The sequence below is a fragment of the Platichthys flesus genome, chromosome 6, assembly GCF_949316205.1.
Source record: "Platichthys flesus chromosome 6, fPlaFle2.1, whole genome shotgun sequence".
NCBI lineage: Eukaryota > Metazoa > Chordata > Actinopteri > Pleuronectiformes > Pleuronectidae > Platichthys > Platichthys flesus.
Genome location: NC_084950.1, coordinates 18,516,950 through 18,540,011, shown reverse-complemented (window position 1 = coordinate 18,540,011; position 23,062 = coordinate 18,516,950). Strand labels below are relative to the sequence as shown.

The following is a 23,062-nucleotide window of genomic DNA, read 5'->3' as shown; positions in this document are numbered from 1 at the left end:
TATTTGTGTAATCCATCACAGTCAAAAACATACAATACAATAACCTTGACAACAACAGCAGCAGACGTCTTTTTTATTGTGATGGCTTTTAAGACTTTAGCTGATCTCTGCAATTCAATTTTAATATCATTACGAAAATCAATAAAAATAGTAGTAGAAAGTTGATAGCAGTGAAATAGTAGTAGAGAGAGTCAAGAGAACACTGTAAGTTTAGCAGCATGAATGAGATTTCTGCTGATATCTATCCTTCCAGGATGCAGCCACCTCCCACCGACACCAAACAACTGCTAGTCAGTCGTTAAACTTATCCTTGCCTCAGTGTAATGCCAATACAGGCTCCTAAAGGCCATATAAGGAGCAAAGAATGGCCATAATGAGAGCTAGGTCAGTGCTAGGCCCGAACCAGAGGGCTGGTTACAGCACAGGGAACGTCTGAGGCCAACGTCCCCTTTCCTCTTCTTCACCTCTAATCAACATTTAAGCTTTAACAAGAAACAGCAGCATGGCCTGACCCCTCCGAGCTCATAGGTGGAGGAAATTGGACTGACCAAGGACGCATTCAAACAGTGTTAATCTTGTTGTGTGTGTGTGGGGGGGGGCTTTGGTGCACACTTCCTTTGAAGCTCAACAAAGCTTGTCGCGCCACATCTGTGTCAATCAGCCCAGAGCCAGTACCAGAGCCAGGCAGACTGAGGGGCCCCCAGGTCTTCTTCACTGTTACTAAACACAACCACAGACACTTGTTAAAGGGGGAAGGAGTCGCAATGAGGTTAATAATGCGTTTGTGGGACATTGATAGACTCCATTGTATATGGAGGGGAAGTGGCACATCAAGACTGGAAATAGGATGTAAATGATTTGTTTTGATGAAACATTTAAAATATTTGTAGGACTCCATAGATATTATATTCTTCTTCTATTGTTCTTTGCTCATATTTAATTTAGAACATTTGTTGCTTAAGTTTCATATTTGTTTATTACATTGGCGAAAAAGAAGCTTGGAAATAAGTCTGACAAATGTTCCTCAAAATAAAATTCGATCAATATAAGAAAGTATTTTTAATACACTTAACATTTACCTTTAAAATATTACATTTGCAGGTCTGCTCCATTGAAAAAAACTACTAACAAATCAGACCAATACTTTTTAATTATATGTGACAGTGTAACATTTAAACAGCCTGTGCTTATCTCAAACTGCTTTGATTCTCTTTATGCAGTGGCTTTACTAGCCTGAGGGGTGGGGGTGAAAGGTAACACATTTAATTCCACATTAGTTAAACCGTGACCATCCCGGATCATAATCATCATCATCCCTCCCGGTCACAACAATATTTACACACAGACTGCTTTTTACAACATGGGACAAGATGGTTAATACCCCTAAGGGACGTATCTTCAGCTGTATACCTGCGTCATAGGCCTTTAATCACAAGATGCCCTCTTTTCGAAGACAGGCCCACCACAGTCTAATCAGACCTGGGTGTGTGTCCCTAACATCTTGGGGTCTTTCCTCTGATCCTGGCTGCAGCATTCTGAAATCCTTTTATGGCCTCGCACAAGGCTTATCAGTGGAGGTTGCAATAAAACCCCTGCAGCTTTCCAAACTTCTTGTTCCGTCTCTGATACCATCTCCATGTACCGCTGCTTCTTCCTCTCATTTGCTTCATCAGCAGCATCCTCTCAGGGTCGATTCTACAATGTAAACGATATGCAGGGTGTTGGACCAGAGTGCCAGGGAAAACAAATCCAACCTGATTATCCCATTGATTAGCTCAGTGTCATCATTTATGGCTTATGATAAGGTAAGGTGTGATAATAGAAGGTCAGCTATACCCTGTAAGTGCAAGGGCTGCTTGTATTGTACCTGTTAAACTTGCAGCTAGAAGTCCAAGCCCTGTGTAGATCCAACAGTTGTTACACAGTTAAATCAAGGATACAGAAAATGTCCTGCCCTGTATCCTTTTCTGAGAAAATTCAGCATTTAGCGGCTTCAATTATTGTCATAAATGTTGTAATGAACTTTCATACACCAATATTAGCTGGTGCTGGCAGTGTTGTCAAATACTGTACACACTACACCCTGTAGACGATTTGTTATCTTATACGACTCCCTCCTCTCCACTGGGACAGTTTGTCGTATCCTGGGAAAATGTGCGCTGGCGCTTTGCAGGCTGGGAAATGTTGTGAGCAGATGAGACTTGAGAGTCTGTTGGCGCGGCAGGTATCACCTCCAGTTTGACTTCTGGGATGGTTTGGTCGGAAAAGATGATCGTCTGCTGCTCTTCAAACAGCTCCATCAGCCTCCTGTCCTCTGTGACAGCCTGACAACCAGAAGAAGAAAGGTTGATTCACAGGTGCAAAGATTTATATATCATAGTGCTTTTTTGCTATCACTGTACCTCACTGGAGGGTCTGCAATTCCCGATGATGAGCCGGACGTCTGATATAAACTCTGCACTGCTTTGGTAGCACACACTCTGCTGAGCCCCCAGTCGTTCTTTCACAGTTGACAGATTCATTGGTCCCTTTATAGTCACCCTGTTATTAGCACATACCTACAGTATTTAGAAAGGGAGTGATAAAAAAAAGAATAAAACTTTATGGGCAGACGTTGAAGTACGATGATATTAATGATTAATATATGGGGATATGTATTTATAAGGTTTATTACAAGTCAGCATTGTGCAAAAAGGGTTGTGTATGTGTAGCCAATGTTGTTCTGTTAAAGTTTATAAAGAATAGAGCCGAAGTTTTTTTAATATTGCAATAAAGAGTTAATAGGCTATAATTGTTCATTTTAATCCAGTCAGTGCAATAAATAGTCCATGCTCTGTCAGCAAAACAAATCTCTATCTTTTTGTGATTAAAGTCGCTCCACATCTGATTCCTATTTTTTCTGTCTTTACTGGTAAATACTGCACATTACACATCATTAGAATTACAGTTACAATAACTCCAGGTGACACTTATCCTGTAGTGCCCTGATCTGCTGTCAGGCATGCTTCCAGACTCACCGAGGGGGAGGCAGCCTCTCCACAGTTTGAACTGGGGTCAGTGCAAAACAAGCGCAGCAGCAGCCTCTCACACTTCTGTAGTGGTAGAAAAAAAGACATCTGACTTAATATTGTCACACCGAGGTGAGGTCTGTCTTGTCTTGGGTTTTTGTCTCGTAACTTCCTGTTTTATTTTGAAATCCTAACTCCCCTCTCGTTTCAGGTCACTTGCCTTTCCTCATGTGTCACTGATTCCGGATTGTTTCCACCTGTTACCTTCACCCTCATGTGCTTATAGTCTGCGTCTCCCCTTTGTCTTGTGCCGAAGTGTCTCGTTCTTGTTCGTGCACTTAAGCCCTTCCACAGCCATATTTACCTTGATCTGTGCTACGCCACGTAAGTTGTTTTCTGTTTCCTCCATGAGAGTGATTTTTGGTTTGTTAAAGTTTTCTAGTTTAGCTTCTTTTTGTGTTGTTTTGGTAATCGGTTTTTCTTCCTCCCTTTTGGAGCGATCTATGTTTAGAGAGATTGAGCCTCCTTTTTAGGTGAGCCTTTTCTTTTGTCCCGTTTTCATAGTTTGGTTTTCCTCCTTCGGGAGCGTTTTTGATTTCCTGCCCTAGCCTTTTGTTTGACCTCCGTCGGGAGCGATTTATGTTTTAAGACCTCCTTTTCCTAGTGAGTGTTTTGAATAGATTAAGTAAGTTTTTTTCATAGCCTGATCTTTTGTCACTCTGCATAGAGGAACCGATTTCAATAAAGTGTGCTGGCACGTGAACCCTCTGCATCTGAGTCCTCATTCTAGTCCAGGCCTGACAAATATATGTCAACTAATCACAGAAAAACACGAACAGCTGTCTAATCTGTAGTCTATTGCGTCATATTCACTTCACACTGTATATAGTAGTTTTTATATTTCCTGACATTTATAAGTATTGCAGGTTATATAGCACTTTACTGATGTACATTTTTGACTACCCTTACTGCTGTAATATTACACATTTACCCGTTGAAGCTTTCATTTTCAAATTTGTTCAGATGCTTAACATTTTCTGAACCTGACATTATTTTCAGTGCTATAAGCATTTAATGTTGTTCTTGTGAAGCAGAATGTAGTTTGGTGGAAAAGACTAAAAACATAAAAACTCATTCACTTTAGACATGCGTATGTTTATATTGGAGCAAGCCAACTGTGGTTAGCTCCAGTTAGTTACAGCGGCTTCCCTGTGCCTGATTGAATTCATGTTCAAATTCAGACCAATATTCAAGGAAGAGGTGCGTTTGACTGGTTATCCAATGAGTGAGGTTAGATTTCAAATGAGTCTATTCAGTGACGAAGCTAAAGGTTGCTGAAACAAGTGCAAACGCTCACACACGCCTACAATGAAGCCCCAAAAAAATTATAAGAATATACAAATTATTTAGCTATATTTTATGGCGTAACTCTCTTATTACAATCCTTATAGTTCCACAATCTTTATTGTAATCCAATGGACTGGGATCATTTCAAAAACGTACTGACTCGTTTGTCCACAGGGGGCAGTCCCCCTTCAGAGTCCAGCTCCGTCTTGAGTGTTTCGGCCTCAGGTTTGGGGTCACCATCATACTCCATCTCAGGCACCAACAGGTCGCGGCAGAAAGAGCAAAACCAGCCCCCGCTGAAAGCAGACAGTCCACGGACTCAATATAAAAGTCATTAACAACTGACCCGCATTAGTGAAGTGAATAATGCTGCTGTCAGATGAGGTCGCCAAAAACAACCTCATTCTTAAAAGCTAAAAGTTTTTTTCTAACTTGATAAACACAATTCATTGATTCTTCAATAAATGCAAGAATAAAAAACAAGTTTATGAGTTATGCGTGTTTCATCTGAGACGAGCAGTAGATAAACCTCATGCAGCCGAACTTGCCTGGGAGATTTGAGGAGAGATGGAACATGGCAAGCGAGGTGAAAAACGTTGGGACACTTATCGCAGCACAGCAGCTCCCCTCCTCTCTGACACACAGCACACAAGACGTCATCAGAGTCTTCCAGTCGTGCTTCATGGTGGACTACCTGCTCTTCTCCTCCCAGAGAACGGATGTGATGTGGAACGTCAGTCTTACTCTGGTCCAGCGGCCTGATCGGAGGCTTTGAGGGGCTGTGGGGTTTGTTTTCTGTGCTTTGAGGAACAGTTGTGGCCTTGTTCCCTCCGCCCTGGGCACTGAGTTGTGGGTGTTCACCCGTGCTGTCAGGAAGGCTGGCTCTTTGGTTGTTCTGCACCTGGAGCCACAAACGGCATAATCCATCTATGAAAATTGTGAAATATGTCATTATTAGGCTCTTGTGTACCTCTGCCAAGGAGGTTGTGTTTTCATCAGTGTTTGTTTGTTAATTGGTCAGATTAAGCCAACATTTCTGAGCGGATTATGACAAAAGTTAAAGGAGGGATGCGGTGTACATTTGAGATGGCGTTTTTCAATATTTCTGTAGATTTCTCACAGATTGATATATGGATCTTGAGTATTTTGGTGTGGCTTGATGAAATTGAAGAGACTGTACAGTATGTGCTCTGCTTAGCACCATTTTAGTTTTACACATAGGTGGGACATAGACTGGATTCTATAAAAGTCAATAGCACAGTCACATTCTGAAGGAAACTTTGATTTCATACAAACTGGATCTTAGTTTTAGTCACTTGGACCATTATCCATATTGTAATAATATCCATCCATTACCCTTCCAGTATCTATACCGCTGATCCTTTGAGGTTCATTGGGGGGGGGGGGTAACTCCAGCTGACATTGTGCGAGAGACAGAATACACCTTGGACAGGTCACCATGGTCACAGGACCAAATATAAGAAATGATTGCACAGCACTAATCGAGATGATTGCTGACATCTGAGAATGTGGTAGCTTTACTAGAAGGAGAACAGATGAAGCATTGCACAGTCCAGAAGAACAGAAGAGTTTTAAACAAACCTTGAAGTTGGCCAAACTTAATTTGGAAGAGAAAAAGGAGACAAAGTATAACGTAGTAAGTCTAGGTTGACATTTTACCTATAGAGTAATAACCATAGTTGTTCCTGCAGACAGAAACTATGAATCATTACCAACATTTCACCTCACTTTTGGTTGCACCTCAAAAGAATCAGGTTAAGATAATGTGGCACAGCGATTGGAAATTGCTTTAGTGTGTTTATTGTTATAACTAACTTTCTAATGGCTGTAACACTCTATTGAAAAGCATTTTATGTGTGAGTCCAGTGTATTTTACAACGCAGCGTTGCTACCGTAAGTGTTTCATCTATCAAAAGTAAAATCCATAAATGGAATACTCATTGAACTGTATCAATATGAATAGCTACTTACATAGCTGTTGTCATCCTCTGGCTCATCTTTGATGACAATGATGGGCCCTGGTGACGACCTTCTTCTTTTCCTGACAGCTGAGCCCACTGCTTCACGCGCCTGATGTGTTTCTGGAGTCTCCCAGGAAACAGTCCTTGGGAGCAAAGTCAGAGCCACTTACAAATAGGCCAAATTCACTGGAGAGGCCAATAAGACAGAGAGGCGGGGGTCATGTTGATGCAGGAGCGTTCAAATCTAAAGAAAGAGCGAATCTGGGCTTTTGTGTGTGTCTCCTTACCCTGGTTTCTCCACTTGGGATGCAGCAGTATACCCTAGGGAAATGTGTTGTCCTTGCACTGGAGAGAATTGAAAATATGTTTGCTTGTTACAATTTGTTAAACCATAACACATGCAGTCTGCATGCCACCACACTTGAGTCTGCCACACACATACCCGTTCTGTGTGGCAAAGACAGTGGCAGGTTCTGGAAATGGTCCATGGGTTTGGCTTGGTAGTTGGAGCTGCTATCCAACCCCCTCAGAATCTACAGGTGAACGAGGGAGAGACAGAGAAAATTCTTAATACTGGTTATTAACTTTTTTTTTACTTTAAAAAGAAGTATTACTTTATAATTTTGTAGGAAAGGGAATTTGAGCTCATGAAGGGATCCAGATCTTATGGGGTTAATCCATTTCTTCATCTTTTTGGGGTTGGTATAATTGTTATTTCAAAAGAGTGTGAAATTTAATTTGCAGAGATTTAAAACTTTTCTTTTAAGTTTAAGTTGTTATTTTAGATAATCTGCACTTGGAGCTGCACTATTACATAATAACATAACCTACAAAGTAAAAGCAGAGATGTATAAATATTGACATGTCATTTCTAAATACTGAAATACGATGCTAGCCACATCACAATTTCAAAACCCACTGCAGCCCCCTTGGAACCCTTTGGAAAAATACTCTTCACTATTTAAGGAAACGCAAACATTCAGGAATGCTGCTTTATTTCTTCACCACAGAGAACACTTGAGTTCTCATTAGGCAGCTGTGGCAGCTTGTTCACATCAGCATGACACAACTTATGTGTGCACTTCACAAGCCAGTATTGTCCTGTGAATGAGGCTATAGTTCGGAGTTGGAACCAAAACACCCGGTGAACTAGACTAAACAACTTGGATGATGAGATATTATCAACTCCTCTCTCATGGAAACGTGGGTTTGTCCTTCATCACATCACGTCACACGTTGGCTGCCTTTTTGCTGCAGATTGAGGAGTTCTATATCATGATTTCACGTCATAAGCCCATCCAAGACTTAAATCCATCATGACAAGGAAAGACATAAATTGCATGGGATGTGAAGGCTGTCAGCTCTATTCAGGACATCGCAATCCGCTGTCAGTGCCTGTTAATGGGGCTTGCCTGTCGAATGGACACAGGCACACATGCACGGAAAGGCAAACCAACCTGTGGTGTGAACCCAGGGCTCAATAAGGTGCCAGTTGGGCTGCTGTTGTTTGGTTGGGGCACCATGAACCTTCGGCCTGGTGGAGGTGGCATACTGTGGGAGGGAGAGCCTCCTTGCAGGGTGCCTGGAAGTGTTCGTTGTAGACGTACACTCTGGTACCACGTCCACGGTGGAGGAGGTGGTTGCGGCTGCCAGTGGGCCTGCGGGTTCAGCTTGTCCACCTGCAACTGGAGCTGAGCAAGGGTGTTGAGGGGACCACCCGGGGCAAAGCCGCGGGGCGAGCCTGAGGGGCCTTGCCCAGGGTGGGACTGCTGATGAGGGATGCCCTGAAAACCAACCAGCTGGTGGCCTGGTACACTCTCTATCACTAAAGAGCCTGAGGGGACACACACACAGACACACACACACAGAGACTGGATAAGCATAACAAGTAGGGATGAACATACAAAACACATCCAGAGAACTCTGGGAAAGTAAAGGTTTTATAAAAGTAACATAAAAAAAAGTTCAGGACATTTTTGAGTAGTATTAAGGGAGGAGTCAAATCATGAAAATGATTATTTTCAGGTGAACCCAATATGATGTGTTCACGTGGCTCATGCAAAGATTTATATATATATATAAATATACATGTTCTCTATATCTGAAGAATGGATTTAGCTCTTGTTTCATACACAATTGTCAGGCTTAAATTAGTTACAGCTGCTGTAATTGTCTGACGTTCTTTCTGAGATTTCTCTTCAATTCAGCGTCCCTCATCCAAATGACGACAGAGAACCACAGAATCTGTGGGAAGTGGTGAGACTTTGCATGAAGAAAAGTGGCAGTGATGGAAATAATTCAGACTTATTTCATTCGGGAAATGCATAGGGGACTGGTTTCTGATGGAAAACCACTTTCCAGTCTCTAGATCATGTGGCATCACCCACTGGTTTGTGACCTGCTGTTTATAAGCCATTTAGGCATTTAGATGGCACCATCTTGTTAAGTAAACTTTTTGGAGAAGTGAGGGACTGTCTGAGAGTTGGAGCACACTGCATGCCCACCTAAACATATGACCTGCACCCATTTAACAGTACCAGCTATCAATCGCATCAATTGTCTCTATAATTTACTAAATGAACATCATGCTGACTTGAAACAAGTTACTGAGACCATTTACTCCTCCACCATGGAGTTGCCCTCTGCTGGTAATTTTAGGGAGTACTGGCTTCAGCCGCTTTTGCATTGGCTTCACTTTCCAGTCCCAATGTCTATTTTTGTATAGTCTATCCTCCAGATACAAAGCAAATGCAATCTTCAGTTGTCCATTTATTGAGTATGACAATTCCAAGAAAGATGAAGACTATTCTGAAAACTGTTCAGAAATAGTAAATGTGGTTGAGGATCAAGAACTTCTACAAAACAAAAGAGTGGCAAATAAAAACATATATGCACATACCAACATATCATATCATTCATATTATAGACATCTGCATCTTACCCAGATCCATATTTGAGGCCCAGTAGGAGGATCGGCATTGGAAACGCACAGTGCTCTGTGGAATAAATGAGGTACTGCATTTTGCCCGCAGGAGGTTTCCAATCTGAAACAGAATCTGCAACAGAAGGGAAGTTATTAATATTTTTTTAGAGTAGGACACTTGTGTGTTACAAAAGACATATGTTCACTTTTCTCCGCATGCAAAGATAGACTCAGAACAGACACTCAGAGCTGAGCTGAGTTTCACTTTGGGGAAAACAAGATGAGATGCTGCTGGCTGGATAAATGATCAGGCAGGCGTTACCAGACGTTTGCAGTACAGAAGGGCCGTGCCTCCATTCTTGACTGTGGCCCATTTGGTGAAGTCGATGACATGATCCAAGTGTCGGGACAGATAGCCAATGTCCTCCTGTTGTTTCCGCAAGCCGCTCTCATGATCCTTTGTTACAGCCTGGAAAACATGAATTAATGAATATGTGCAGTTTTCAAACTGCTTGAGGGGATGTGCTCTGGGCCTCGGGGGGTAAGACAGTCAACTGAGCTAGAGAGCAAGTAATGCTCCTCTTGGAACAACAGCAGAGCATGCTACAGGTCTACAACTGACAGATAACACTGTTCTGTTATATCTACGATATATTAGACAATAAAAAGCTTTTATCGTACCTCAAGTTGATTCATTAGCATCTTTCCCTTTTTGTTTATCTCGAGAATCAAACTGCAGATGGACTTCTTTATTTCATCATGAACAGATGAACGATTCTGATCAACCTGAAGAAGTCTGCAAAACATACATCACAACTGAAAGCAAATAATATGCAGCATTAATCCCTAAATCCTAAACATCACAATAAATTACCAGCTCTTCTTTTCATTCAGCTGGAGCTGACTCAAATTGTGGCAGCAACTAACTACCCTCCAGCGCTTGTGGCATCTGCCGCAGCTACTTGTCAATCTCTCCAGAATCTGTCAATCAAGTTGCTGTGGCAGCTACATCTGCTTGTGGCAGTTGCCAGATACATCTATAGTGCCTGCCACTGACTTTTCGCTGTTTATGGAATGATATCTGAAGCTTCAGGGTTTCTTTTAAAAATTTAAAAGGCCTAAATTGGCTAGTTTGGCCACTTCTGTTTGTGGCACCTGCCAGAGACTCCACTCTGTCACACCATATGTCAATCAAGCAGCCCCTGTCTGTGGCAGCTTCATTCATGGGGTCAAGCTAAAGAACAAAATGCATCTTTCAAGCAGTTCTCTAAATGATGATGTCTTCAGTTTTGTTTACGTAATCCTGAGGTATGTGGATTTACATACCCATTGTTAATGGAGTTCGACACGTCTTCAATCAGTTTCCTTTTCTCCTGCAGCTGATGGGTCATACTCTCCATGTGCTGTTTGTGGTTTTTATAAGCATCTTCTAGGAACTGGTAACTTAAGCATAAAACATAATAATTATAAGTATTATTATACATGATATGAATAGTGTGCTCTGATACTATAATTAATCCCTTTCTCTCATTAAAATTAGGTAAATAATAGAACTCAATATACTTGAAATCAATGTCATGATAATAGTATGAACTTTACCTTTGAGATGTATTTATGATACGCCTGTGTGTAAACATGATATTTGATTATAATGGGACTGTACTTGTGGTCCTTGTGCTTAACGAGCTGGCAGTCACGACAGGTCAGCTGGTCACAGGTCTCACAGAACAGCTTCAGCGGCTCTTGTTTGTGGATGTCACAGAACATCGGCCTCTGTGTCGACACTCCATGGACCTCTGGAAAACAACACAGGGCTCTTTGTTAAAAAACAAGCTGATATCTGTTTCTTCCACTGCCTGGGCACTTGGGCTTGGACTATACACAGGTTTGAAAAAGCCACAGTTTTTTGGTAATACCTGATAGTTACATAACGTAATGTAAAGACAAGGACCTAAATGGAAGGTTATGCTTGAGTTCGGCATTTCAAGATGGACTGTACACTTTGCAATTGTAAGGGAATTAGATGTATTTATGGGGATGGAAAATATATAAATAATCATGCAGGTCACTTGCCAGTATTATTTGGCCAATAATATTTGAAGCTATTGCTAACAAATCTTTGGTGCTTCTTTTCAACAAAATATCACAATGTTTTGAATTACTTACTTATTTAATTACTTAATTACCTGTTTTTTGTGTTATTTGGGCCATGAAGATACTATTAGGGGGCGTTATTTAAATTTAACTTTTTTGATTGGTAGTTGAGATTAGAGTTCATTTAAAACAATAACAACTGAAGTTATGAGCAGGGACATGTCACATGACTTTGGGGACCCCTGGTAAAAGGTAACTAAACTACTAAAGTAACCCAACATTAACATTTTAAAGCTTTTGGCAGAATGCAGAAGGTGTTGGGCCTCGTCACAGGGTTTCTCGGCATGGTGTCGAGGCAGTCTCCTGTACACAGCCAAACGTAGAATTTAAGGGGGCTCTCACAAAACTGACAGTGTATGAATGAAAAATATTGTTTTATTGTAAAGACAAATGCATTTGGTTAAAAATGATCTATACTAAACCCAGAGATATCTGCAGCACATAAAAGCTCTTTGACATAGAAAGATCAAGTATTTGTAGTGGAAAAATAACTAAGTTTGTTTGAAACCTATTTTGTAGTTGAAAACTGTCTGAATACTTGTATGACCTGAACTGTTTATGATCTGAACTGTGTGTGACCTGAAAACTTCAAGACCTTTTTATCACCTATTTACTCTCCAAAGAATTGAATTTTAGTCTGCTGCATCTCCAAAGGAAACATATGTAAATCAGTTGTCTGTGTTTAAATTCCTCTCTCAAACTGTGCCTACAGAACCAGTCTGAACTGGCTCAGACAAATCTTCAATTCTCCTATATAAGATTCTTGTATTTGAGTGTCCTGCATCTTCACTGTGAGACCCCTGTGACTCTCAGTGTAGATCCTTTCTGCAGAAAGCTCCTATTTAAATGCACAAAGACAAATTGGTTGTTCCGGCCTATTGTATTTTCAGATTTCCATCAAGTATTCCAAGAGAGATGAGAGCACTTGTTAGAATACCTCGTGCTACGTCAGCCTTCTGCCTGATGGTGTGGTCCTTGGTGAATTTGACCCTCTGGTGGGCTTCCACACACGTGCCACAGAGGTACTCAACACAGTCCAGGCAGAACCCGGCAGCTTCGGTGTTGTCATCGCAGGACATACAGAGCTACGGAGAGATGACAGGCAGGTGGCATGGAACCATTTGTACCTATTGTTTAATCAATGCAAGAATGAATGTCTACTCCTCCTGTCATGTGGATGTCACCTGGGCACGAGTCAAACACAGTGGGAACAAGCTGACCTTGCTTATCTTGTAGGAGCAGTACAGTCAATAATATCCTAGAGGAAACTAGGCAACAAGGCCGCCCTCCATCCTGCCACTGACCTGGGTGCTCCTTTCCACGGTGCTGCTGGGAGCCTCAGCCGAGTCCTTCACAAACACGTTTTCCACCACATCCACCTCCATGCACTCCTGCCGGCACACCGGACAGCGGATCACGTTCACTGGAATCAAAGAGCAACACGTGAGAATATAAAATGGACGCAAGAAAACAGCCTTGACACATGACAGCAGCTATCTAAAAGGCAGTGTTTACTTCATTTTTGGACTTCGATGTCCTCTGACATGCTGATGTTTGTAAACAAAGGGACTCACGTGGCTGGGTCGCGCTGTCAGTCAGGGAGTTGGACAGCTCCTTCAGGGACAGACTCCTGGAGGGCGCGGGCAAACACCTCCTGCAGAAGGAATGGAGACACGGCAGAAGTTTGGGCTCGCGGCAGTGGAAGTTCAGGCGGCAGGAGGGACACGTGTCCAGGTGGTTGAGACCGATCGCAGCGGACTCCTCCTGGCGCACCGGCACGCTCTCCGCCTCGTTCCCCAAGGCGATGACAGGGGCGTCCCCGGACTGCCCGTATCTGTCCCCGCGGCCATCCCTCTGCTGCACCTCCATCCTGCTCCTCTGTGTGTGAAACAATAACCCGCACAGGTGAGGATCATTTCCCTCCCATCCCCGCGAGGAGAGCGTCTCTTCCCCTTCTTCTTCGTCTTCCTCCTCTTCCTCCTCTTCCACCTCTTCGCTCTGAGCCAGTTTCCAAACACAGCGCTGTCAGTAATCGAGCTTCTTATCTGAGAATCGCCTTCATCGATGATCTTTTCCTCACGAGAGACACACAACTATTCGTCCGCGTGAGGCTGTCGCTACGCCCGCGCGCCGCAGATGTTGCTCAAACTGCACCGCACGCGCCCGATGCGGCACCAGAGGGGCGTGTTCAGAGGAGCGCGCCCTCTGATTGGAGGACGGCTGACAGGGAGGCGGGAGGAGGAAGACAAACTACATGGCTCCTGTTTGTGTTTGTTACTCTCACAGTTATGGTTATGTCCTTATTATTTCCTTCATTCATTCAGTACATAATGCTCACATGACTCACTGTCAGCATTATGTAAAATGTCATGGATATATCTCCAGACAAATAAAAGTTGTCTGGAGCCGCAAAACATATATGATAACAAAGATTATAACGTTTTATATATAGTTATACTATATATATATAGAGCGACAATAAAGAAAACTGTTGACATTTTATTGGTTGCTGGTTGGACATCAAATTGCCCTTGAAGGATAATAAAGATTTTCTTTTACGGACAAAAAACCAAGGGAATCCAGCAGCCAGCCGGCGACAGCCTCAAGACAGCACATGGAAATTTTGTCCATCTTCTTAAAGTACTTAGTTTCTCATGGGAATCAGCAGGCGGTTTGCCATAGTCAGTAAAGTGGTCATTCTCCTATAAGAAGGGCGCGGATTCAATCCCCATTCTTGCCCAGCTTCATGCCTGCAATATACTGACCTCTTAAAATTGGCAGGATTTCAATTACCTATTAATTGCGAATATATTATACTATGTAAATTTAAATTAATTAAATATAAAAAACAGAAATCAATGTCATAGGCTACATGACTTCACTCCAAGAGACGCAAGAAGAAATCAGACATATATTTTATGATTAATGACAAAATAGTAACGCACAGTGACTTGGACAAGTAACTTTAATCTGATTACCGGTTTGGAAATAGTAACGCGTACTAGTTACTGAAAAAAGTGGTCAGATTAGAGTAACGCGTTACTAAGTAACTAAGTTACTAAGTTACTAAGATGCCGGTAATGCGTTACTAAGTTACTAAGTAATGCGTAACTGCCATCACTGCTTACCAGCGTGAACTTGCTCTTATGTCACTGTGTGTGTCTCTCTGAGCGATTGATCGAGGGCGGGGGGGCGGAGCCCCCCTCAGACAAATTAATGTAATGTGTGTGTGTCCATTGTCTGGGAGCACACGCACACACACACACACACATATACAAACACATCCGCCCCCTCCTGGTATTTCTTGATGGCCTGATCAGATGATGATTTCCGTCACGTTCAACATATGAAGACTGATTCGTTAAGTTCACCGTTCGTGAAAAATATGTGCTACATGCATTAATCTTGCATCTTCCATAAAGTGTGTCATAATGTCAAATACATATATAAACCTGTGTGTGTGATTCTGCAAAAGCTCTCAGTCAGAAATCACTATCTTATGTGCATGTAAGTTAAAGTGGTCAAGGTTCAAAGTTTGTGGTCATGCAGTTCATTATCTAATCAACAAGCCAGGGAGCTGTTCAGTTCATCTGTAATGGATCTGGCAGCAGTTAACCACAGTATCCCTCTCAGTGATGGAAACCGCATTCCTCTACTGGGACTGGGCACCTATGGAGACCCTCGAACGGTAAGAGGGAGGCCGTAGGCCTATAATGTTTATGTGATTTAGTACCTGAATAACTTGTAACTATTTAGTAGTGTCAGTGTTCATAGCTGGACAAACATTAACGTTTCCATTTGAACAGGTATTCGTATATGCACAAATTGCAGCATGTCTCCATCCAAACTAGGTCAGATAATATTTTCATTTTCTGTGGACTTCCCTCAGACAGCCAAAGGCACGGCACTAGAGTGTGTGAAGCTGGCCATAGATGTGGGTTACAGGCACTTTGATGGGGCACTGGTGTATTTCAATGAGCATGAAGTGGGTCAAGCCATAAGAGAGAAGATTGCCGATGGAACCGTTAAAAGAGAGGACATCTTTTACTGTGGGAAGGTAATAGGTTCTGACAGAAGTCAGACAGGTGTCTCATTTGTTTGAGTCTGATTGGAGCATTTTTTTTATTTCATGTAAGATTTCACAATGCTACGCCTAAGGACTTTGAACCAGTAACCGAGCACAGCAGAGTTGTGTGCTATGCTGCAGTAAATGTGTGTTGTCTTCCTTAGCTCTGGAATACCTTCCATCCACCAGAGTTGGTGAGACCAGCCTTGGAGAGGACGCTGAAAACTTTGAAGTTAGACTATGTGGATCTCTACATTGTTGAGCTTCCTATGGCTTTCAAGGTTTGTACATAATACACATACACTGTGAATGGCACTTATCTTATCAGCCAGACGTTTCGGTCTGAAAGTTTCCCTACAAATTACTCTAAGGTTGTGTTAAATTGAAAAGTTGTTCTTATAATTCTCCTCTCTCGCACAGGATTATGTAAAAATTGAAGATACTTCAGTTTTGCTGAATGAAATCTATTTGAATTAAAACAAAGAAGAGAACGGCAGAGGACGTCAATACAAATTGGATGAAACATCTGTATGATCATATATAATCTAACATACATAACAGTTTTCATTATTGTGCAATAAGATGTAAAGGCAACTTTATTAACACATCATTGGATCCAGTGACCGAAACAGGTTGTTTCACGTTATTATGTTCACAGCATAATATTTCTATGACTAGTGAAATCATTCTAAACAATTCTATTTCTGCTTTGCATTGATCACGACCAGATCCGGTCAACGCAGCTCCTCAGGAACCTTTATATTAAATTAACAAGCTTTTATTGTGCTTGAATTCTAGCCTGGAAATGAGTTTTATCCAAAAGACAAGGATGGAAAATACATCTACCACCACACAGACCTAATCGCAACATGGGAGGTGAGTTCACAATGAAGGATCCTGCTATTTAGGGATATTGCTCTTCTCATAAATGTTTAGAATTATATTTTCTTGACATGTTGGCAAATTTCTTGACACATTTATGAGATTCAAGAGATCTTTAAAGTCACCTTACAAGTACAACGACATTTGTTGTGGATCAAGGCTGTAGATGCCTAACACAGCCTATAAAGACTATAAAGTAATCGGAAATATATGGAATGAAAAGTAAAAGCTGAGTCAAAGAATAGTGAAAACAGTGAAATGGGCTGAAAAAATTATATATACATATATAAACAAGGAATTCAAAGTAGATAATAATAATATTGAATAATCAATGCTACAATAATGTGGCAACCCATTTAATGATTATTTGCATTGATCTTGCATTTGATTTCATTAGATTCAACTAGAGGTATCTAATAAACTGTCAGGCCAGTTAAACTTAATTTGATCCCTCAGGGTGTGCTCTATATTATTCAACTACCTTTTTTAGATTTTTCTGTGAATTTTAGTGGTTTGTACTGTGGATCATGTGTTTGATAATACAAATATCTGAAAATAATGACAATAAAAATAGGAATAATGTCAAACCACATTGAAAGTGTCAAGTGATGTGCCTTTGAATTTGCATGCAGCACGCTGATGACTGTGATTTTGTGCTTCAGTATCAGAACCCAGTTAAATAGTTTTATTTAGTTTTTTTTCCCCACAAAGTTTCTTTATATCCGTAGATAGAGATTTTAATTTATTATTCTCACCAGGCTTTAGAGGCTTGTAAAGACGCAGGACTGGTCAAGTCTCTGGGAGTCTCTAACTTCAACCACAGACAACTGGAGCTGCTGCTGAGTAAACCTGGCCTCAAACACAAACCTGTATCCAACCAGGTGAGCCTCCTCCTGTCTGTTACACTCCCACTGACACCGGACATAAGATGTACGACTCCACAGACAGATGATGCTCCTGCATTGCACAAAACAGTCAGAGGCTAAATACATTTTCCTTTCTAAATTGTTTAAAAAGACTTGTATCTTTCCATTTCCACTCCATTATATTTTTGCCTAGTAACAGTGTTAAAGTTATGTTGGACCCTTTTCCGCCATTATCCTTTGAAATGATGTATGTTCTTCTTGCTTACCTGTAGGTCGAGTGTCATCCATATTTCACACAGCCAAAGCTTCTGGAGTTCTGTCGTCAGAATGAGATTGTGATTGTTGGTTACTGCCCAATCGGCTCCTCTAGAGATGCCTCCTGGTATGTACTGTACTGCTGGCGTCACCATTCAACTACCAGGATGATCTTTTTAGGCTGAGCAGCTGACGGCTGTTATTTTTCTAATGTTTTGTTCCTCAAGGAATTAAAAAAACCTCTGAAACTGTGTTTTTTAGACAAACATGTGACACCTGATCATGTGTCACTTCTATCCTACACAAAGACAATTGAAGGGAAAACGTTAGTGTTCAATGACAAAATTTAAGAGAGAAAATCCTAACATAACTGTTTTTATGATGAGATAATCAAGTCCAAATATAACTTAAAAACAACAACAATCCCATTTGCAATTTATGCTAAATACATAACAATAAAACCTGAACAATGTTACTAAGTGACTGAATGAATTGACCCAACAAAAAAAGAGAGAACTAAAACAAGAAAGATAACGTAAAAGAAAATAACAAAAAGTAAAAAGTACAAGAATCAACCCTTTTAAAAATATTTTTTAAGTAATAATATAAAAACAGGCAAAGGGCTGGTAAGTCTAATCTCCAGAGCCTCGAGGTCCCGATGGCAAAAGTGATCACCCTTAGTTACCAGCTTATAAGCCTATAACTATGTGTGAAATGTAAACGTTATCTTAAACCATCAACAAATTACAGATGCTGAGAATAAAAACCTGGCGTCATTGGTATTTTCCTGTCATTGGTTCAGGGTGAATGTGAAATGTCCCCCTCTGCTGGAGGACGAGCTGCTTGTATCCATTGGCACAAAGTACAAGAAAAGCACTGCACAGGTGGCTCTGCGCTTCAATGTCCAGAGAGGAGTGGTAGTGATCCCCAAGAGCTTCAGTCCCGAGAGGATCAAACACAACTTCCAGGTGAGTTTATATCTATAAAATCATACCAGTGGGTTTGCTACAGACTGTAACATGTTAGTTGCTAGGATTCTTAAATACACTTTTTTTTAAATATATGATTCTCACTAAATAATCCTCCCTTGGTATACAGATATTTGATTTCTCACTAACGGAGGACGAAATGAAGGCCATTGAAGCACTGAACAAAAACATCCGTTTTGTGGAGCTGCTGATGTAAGTTGTTTTCAGGTTAATTCATAAGCAATGAAATGCATAAAAGCATTAATACAAATCAAATGCTTTTTATGTTGAAACAGGTGGAGCGACCATCCAGAGTACCCATTCCATGAAGAATATTAAAGTTTTTCTCACTTTTTACACCAATAATTTTAACAAAACAATGACTTGAATCCTTCAACAGCAACTACTTGCTGTTGAAGGATTCTGTTGGTATATTCACTAGAGGGCTCCGTTCAAAGTGAATGAATAAGACAAGAGGAAATTAAAATAAAGCTTGGGTTGAACTGAGAGTGAGCTCATTGTCAGTTTAACTGATTTGAATTGTACTGATGAAGCAGCGCTATAAATAAAGTTTCATCTAAAACTAAAACCATTTTAATTGAATGTGCTCAAATATAGAATAAGTGCAGGAGCACATGAACATTGCTGCTCCTCTGGTTTGCTGAAACAGGCAAATTATGACATGTTAATATCAACTTGACAATGGCCCAGCAGTGTCTGATCCCCTTTGTGCGGCTTGTAGTGTTGATTTGTATTAAAAACACAACATGGACAACCTTTGTTTTCACATTGTCTGCCATCCCTGGTCTACAGATCAATGTATGTATGAAGCATGGCACCTGTCCTGGGCCATGTTAAGGCACATCCGCTGTGTTATATTACAGGGATATATTAGAGAGAGGAGCCGGGAACAGAACAGGTTATTCGGAAATATATAAAGTAAAGATTTTAAAAAGAACAACTCTCCCTTTAACTATTTCAATGGGCACAAATGCTGTTTGGAGAGGAGGTGACATGATTCGGCCCCCGTCAGGAGCTTCTGAGGAGGCTTTGCTACATATGCTCGAACCACTCACTAGTAAGTCTAAATTATTACATTTCACCCCATTGTAATAGAATCAAATAAATCGTTATTTCTGCAGCGGCTTTTCTAGTCTTGATGACCACTCAGTTTTGCCACCCACCTCATTCAGTGCATCTATGTGCAGCACAAGGCAATTTGGGGTTCAGTACATTGCCCAAGGAAACTTCTGCAAAGATTGAACTGCCCACTTTCTGTTGAGTGGTCAACCCACTCTGTCTCCTGAGCCACTGCCACAACCACATTAACCAGAAATGTCAAGGAGATATCATGTGTTTTCACTACATACATATTTGTAAATATTCAATGCACCTCTCATCAAGAATGTAAATATAAATGGGCGACGCATCTTCACTTACTCCTCCTATCCAAAAGTTAAACTAGGATATCCCAGAGCGGTACCATCTTGTGCATCTGGAGTCAGAGTCTGTGCAGTGGGGGGGGGGGCTGCGGTAAATTAGCCCTTTCGGTAGACAAGCTCAACCAATTAGGAGTCAGTCCCATCTGTCAATCATAACCTTTCACACAGTTTCTATAGAATCTCATACTAATTGAAATCAACCCCTGCAGCCAGCCACCAGGTGGCGATCAAGACACAACGCCTTTACTTTTAGGGGCACACATATTGTCTATTTTTTTAACAGTCTATTGCTTGTATGTACATGGGGGGAAATAATCACATAAATCGACCCAGTCATTTCAATAATTATTTCGTATTTTATGGCTTCAGCACTTTGATGGCTTGAGATTTGCTTGTTAACATTACCTGGAAAAAATATTACTTGCAATACTCTTGTCAAGATGTTACCCAAACACACGTAAGAAAATATTTAATTTTCTACTACTACTACATATCAATGATTAAAGCACAATACAATATTGTCTGAACTTTCTGATTTAGTTATAATGATAATTCTTCACTGTGTATTCTGGAGCTGTAGCAATACATCTGTGTTGTCTGAGACAATGGCAGCAAACCGTCTGTCAGACCTTGATATGAATTACTCCGAACTCTGTGTTTCTTGTTTGGCAAGAGAGGGTATAAGAGTTTGGTCGATCAAATCGGCCATCACAGTGTTGACATATTGTGTAATCTTTGTGTACACACCTTTTACCTACTTCAAACACCGGGGCCGGTCAAAGGCAGAAATATTCCATCACAACAAGAAAGTGGAGCAGTCGCAATGAATTTACACATGTGACTAGTTTGTTATTGCGTCTTTGTTATGGAGAACATTTTTTTTTTTAGCAATATTTTGAATGAAACTGGTTTAATAATAATTAATGAGCCTGTCTGAACTGTTGTGGACTAAATGTTTTACTTCCGATGTCAGGAGATTTTAAATCAGATGCTCCACACTTCTAAATTAACAAACACATCTGATTCTGATGTGAAGAGACAGAATGGGCCCTTCAGAATAAACAGAGTAGAATCTGAGCAGTGACCTGTGGCTGTACAGTCAGAGAGCAGCGGGAAACTGCAGACAGAAGGGAGAAATACAGTTCGTTAATGAGCTCCCTTCTGTTTTTCCTGCTATTTTGTCTTTTTTTCCCTTTGTGGATGTTTGTAAGTGTGACTCTGACTCTGGATGTTGGACTTTGCTGCAACTAAAAACTGAATAATACCAGCTGTAAGGATTTATTTTTTATTTGTTTTGAGGACAGTTTGTATCCACAGATTATTGTCGGCGTAGAACACTTCATCTTAGGGCACATCTCACACTTAATGTATCTTAAAGGAAACATTTGACTGGAATAGCTTGGTAACCTTTAGGGTTGTTCCTCACATAACTATTGGTCCCGGACTTCGGACACATCAGTTTAGTCCAATCCAAAGTAAAAGGTGTTAAAGAAAAAAATGACCGTTATGTCTATATTGAGCAGAACGATATTTTGATCTATGCACTTTACAAAAAAAAGTCAGATAAGCATTGTCTAAAAAACGTCAAGTGTCAAGTATAGATAGACACAGCCCACATAGGTGATGATGAAAGGATGTCACATGAAACTCTGTATTGTGCCTAGATTGCAATGCGAAACATAAACTGACTAAGACAAAGATATAAACCATGATCTGGATTTTCAGGAGTGAAAGCACCAAAAAGTGACAGAGCCCTGCCTGAACATCTGAGGCTGCACTATGGCTCATACCAGCAGGAAGTAGGCAAAATAACAGGGAGCTATACCATAAAGTGCTTTAAATGTGATTCAAAGGCAAAATCTTAAAACTGACTGGTAACCAATGAAGTGGAGCTAAAATAGGACTAAAGGCTGAAATATGCTACTCCGTTACGGACGGACGGAGGGATACGACGGACTCTTTTTCATTTATGGCACTCCGAAGGCTGTGGGTGCTGAAAACAATTCACCGCCATAACAGTAGGTGGCGCAACAGAGAGGGCTTTCACGTCGGAGAAGGCTTTCCCATGTGTCTGTCTCCGTCAAAACGGAGTAGCATATATCGGCCTTAACTTGGTCTCATCTACTTGCATAGAAAAAGTCAAGCAGCTGCATTTTTTACCAAGGTGTGATATTTTTTTTATGGCTCAACCCCGAATACAATGAAATACAATCATCTAAACAAGATGAAATTAAGGTTAAGGCAGAGAGAGAAAAAGATAATGAAGGCAAGACTTAACCATGTCCTAAACTTGTATTTTAGATAAAATGTTACTGCCAAACATCAAACTCATGTTACAGGTTGCAGGTTTGATATTTGGAGAGAGGAATCCGACATGTTTTGTGTCAAACCTGGACCTGACAGTGATGAGCTGCCACATAACAATTGCCACCAGGAGCAACATGTTTGGTCAAAACAGCAACAAAACTGAATTCAAGCTCCAGAAAACCGAAGAGTCTGTTTCATGAATTAGAATTGGGTCGGGGGGGTGTAACGGTCTCACTGTGAAAGAAAGACGGCTGAAACACTGCATCACCCCCCACCCACCCAACCCCACCTCCATAAAGACCCTCTGGATTGTGACCTTCCAACAAATCCCTTGAACCAGGCCACTCTGGACCCCTGCGGTGGGAAAATGTTCTGAATGGGCTGCTGCATCTTTGAGGAGGGACTCTGGTTGAAGGAAGAAGAAAGGCTCTTTTCCGGGGGCTTGAATTCAGGATGTGTGTGGAGTTAGGAGTTCATGAAGCAGGAGTGATGTTTTCATTAAAATCAACCAGAACAAAATAATTGTGACATATCCTGGGCTGTTGTTGTGAAGCTCGTGCAGAATTTTTTTAGTTTTTTGGATGTGAGTTGGTGATGCATTTTTGTATTTCTTAATAATTTTCCCAATATATTCCACCATTGCCCATTTATGCATAAACATGTGTATATGCTTGACAATTTGACCGGCTTCTCCCCCCATCGTTTCTGGGTGTTCTATGGAGAGAAAGGCCCTGGGAGAATGTGTGTGTCAAAAGGTTATGCAATCGGCCCAGCACACTAGGACAGCACAGACCTCTAGTGTGCTGAGCGAGTGTGTGTGTGTGTTTGTGTGTGTGTGGTTGTGGGGGGGGCGTGGGGGATC

The 23,062-nt window shown here is 41.1% G+C and overlaps 2 protein-coding genes across 5 annotated transcripts; one reads left to right on the top strand and one right to left on the bottom strand.

Moving 5' to 3' along the window:
- Positions 1-1,044: 1,044 nt before the first annotated feature.
- LOC133955216 (transcription intermediary factor 1-alpha-like) lies at positions 1,045-13,569 on the bottom strand. Of its 4 annotated transcripts, none has more exons than XR_009920859.1 (18): positions 12,989-13,568; positions 12,719-12,837; positions 12,352-12,499; positions 10,924-11,056; positions 10,587-10,703; positions 9,942-10,056; positions 9,583-9,729; positions 9,279-9,393; positions 7,795-8,171; positions 6,780-6,870; positions 6,625-6,682; positions 6,348-6,480; positions 4,904-5,256; positions 4,516-4,651; positions 3,018-3,092; positions 2,403-2,558; positions 1,868-2,324; positions 1,045-1,695 (listed from the first exon to the last, which is right to left on the bottom strand). XR_009920859.1 is itself a non-coding variant. In XM_062389932.1 (18 exons), the coding sequence occupies exons 1-18, from the start codon at positions 13,281-13,283 to the stop codon at positions 1,684-1,686; spliced, it is 2,673 nt and encodes an 890-aa protein (XP_062245916.1). In that variant the 5' UTR covers positions 13,284-13,569; the 3' UTR covers positions 1,045-1,683. The 4 variants fall into 4 exon arrangements, 2 of the variants coding, with proteins under 2 accessions (XP_062245916.1, XP_062245915.1); XM_062389932.1 differs by having other exon boundaries at positions 2,232-2,324; positions 12,989-13,569; XM_062389931.1 differs by having other exon boundaries at positions 1,045-2,324.
- A 1,396-nt stretch (positions 13,570-14,965) lies between these two features.
- LOC133955237 (aldo-keto reductase family 1 member D1-like) lies at positions 14,966-19,228 on the top strand. The gene is made up of 9 exons (XM_062389973.1): positions 14,966-15,102; positions 15,304-15,471; positions 15,645-15,761; positions 16,279-16,356; positions 17,121-17,243; positions 17,501-17,610; positions 18,286-18,451; positions 18,582-18,664; positions 18,748-19,228. Exons 1-9 carry the CDS (start codon positions 15,010-15,012, stop codon positions 18,788-18,790), a joined length of 981 nt encoding a protein of 326 aa, XP_062245957.1. The 5' UTR covers positions 14,966-15,009; the 3' UTR covers positions 18,791-19,228.
- Positions 19,229-23,062: the final 3,834 nt, after the last annotated feature.

Excerpts from the sequence above, each read along its gene's own strand:
- LOC133955216 (XM_062389931.1), bottom strand. The coding sequence starts at position 13,283 with ATGGAGGTGCAGCAGAGGGATGGCCGCGGGGACAGATACGGGCAGTCC. Across the intron at positions 10,057-10,586 it reads TCGAACTCCATTAACAATGG|ACTTCTTCAGGTTGATCAGA; the intron begins GTATGTAAATCC and ends TATGTTTTGCAG. Across the intron at positions 5,257-6,347 it reads CAGAGGATGACAACAGCTAT|GTGCAGAACAACCAAAGAGC; the intron begins GTAAGTAGCTAT and ends TTGTGGCTCCAG.
- LOC133955237 (XM_062389973.1), top strand. The coding sequence starts at position 15,010 with ATGGATCTGGCAGCAGTTAACCACAGTATCCCTCTCAGTGATGGAAAC. Across the intron at positions 15,103-15,303 it reads CCTATGGAGACCCTCGAACG|ACAGCCAAAGGCACGGCACT; the intron begins GTAAGAGGGAGG and ends GACTTCCCTCAG. Across the intron at positions 17,244-17,500 it reads ACAAACCTGTATCCAACCAG|GTCGAGTGTCATCCATATTT; the intron begins GTGAGCCTCCTC and ends GCTTACCTGTAG.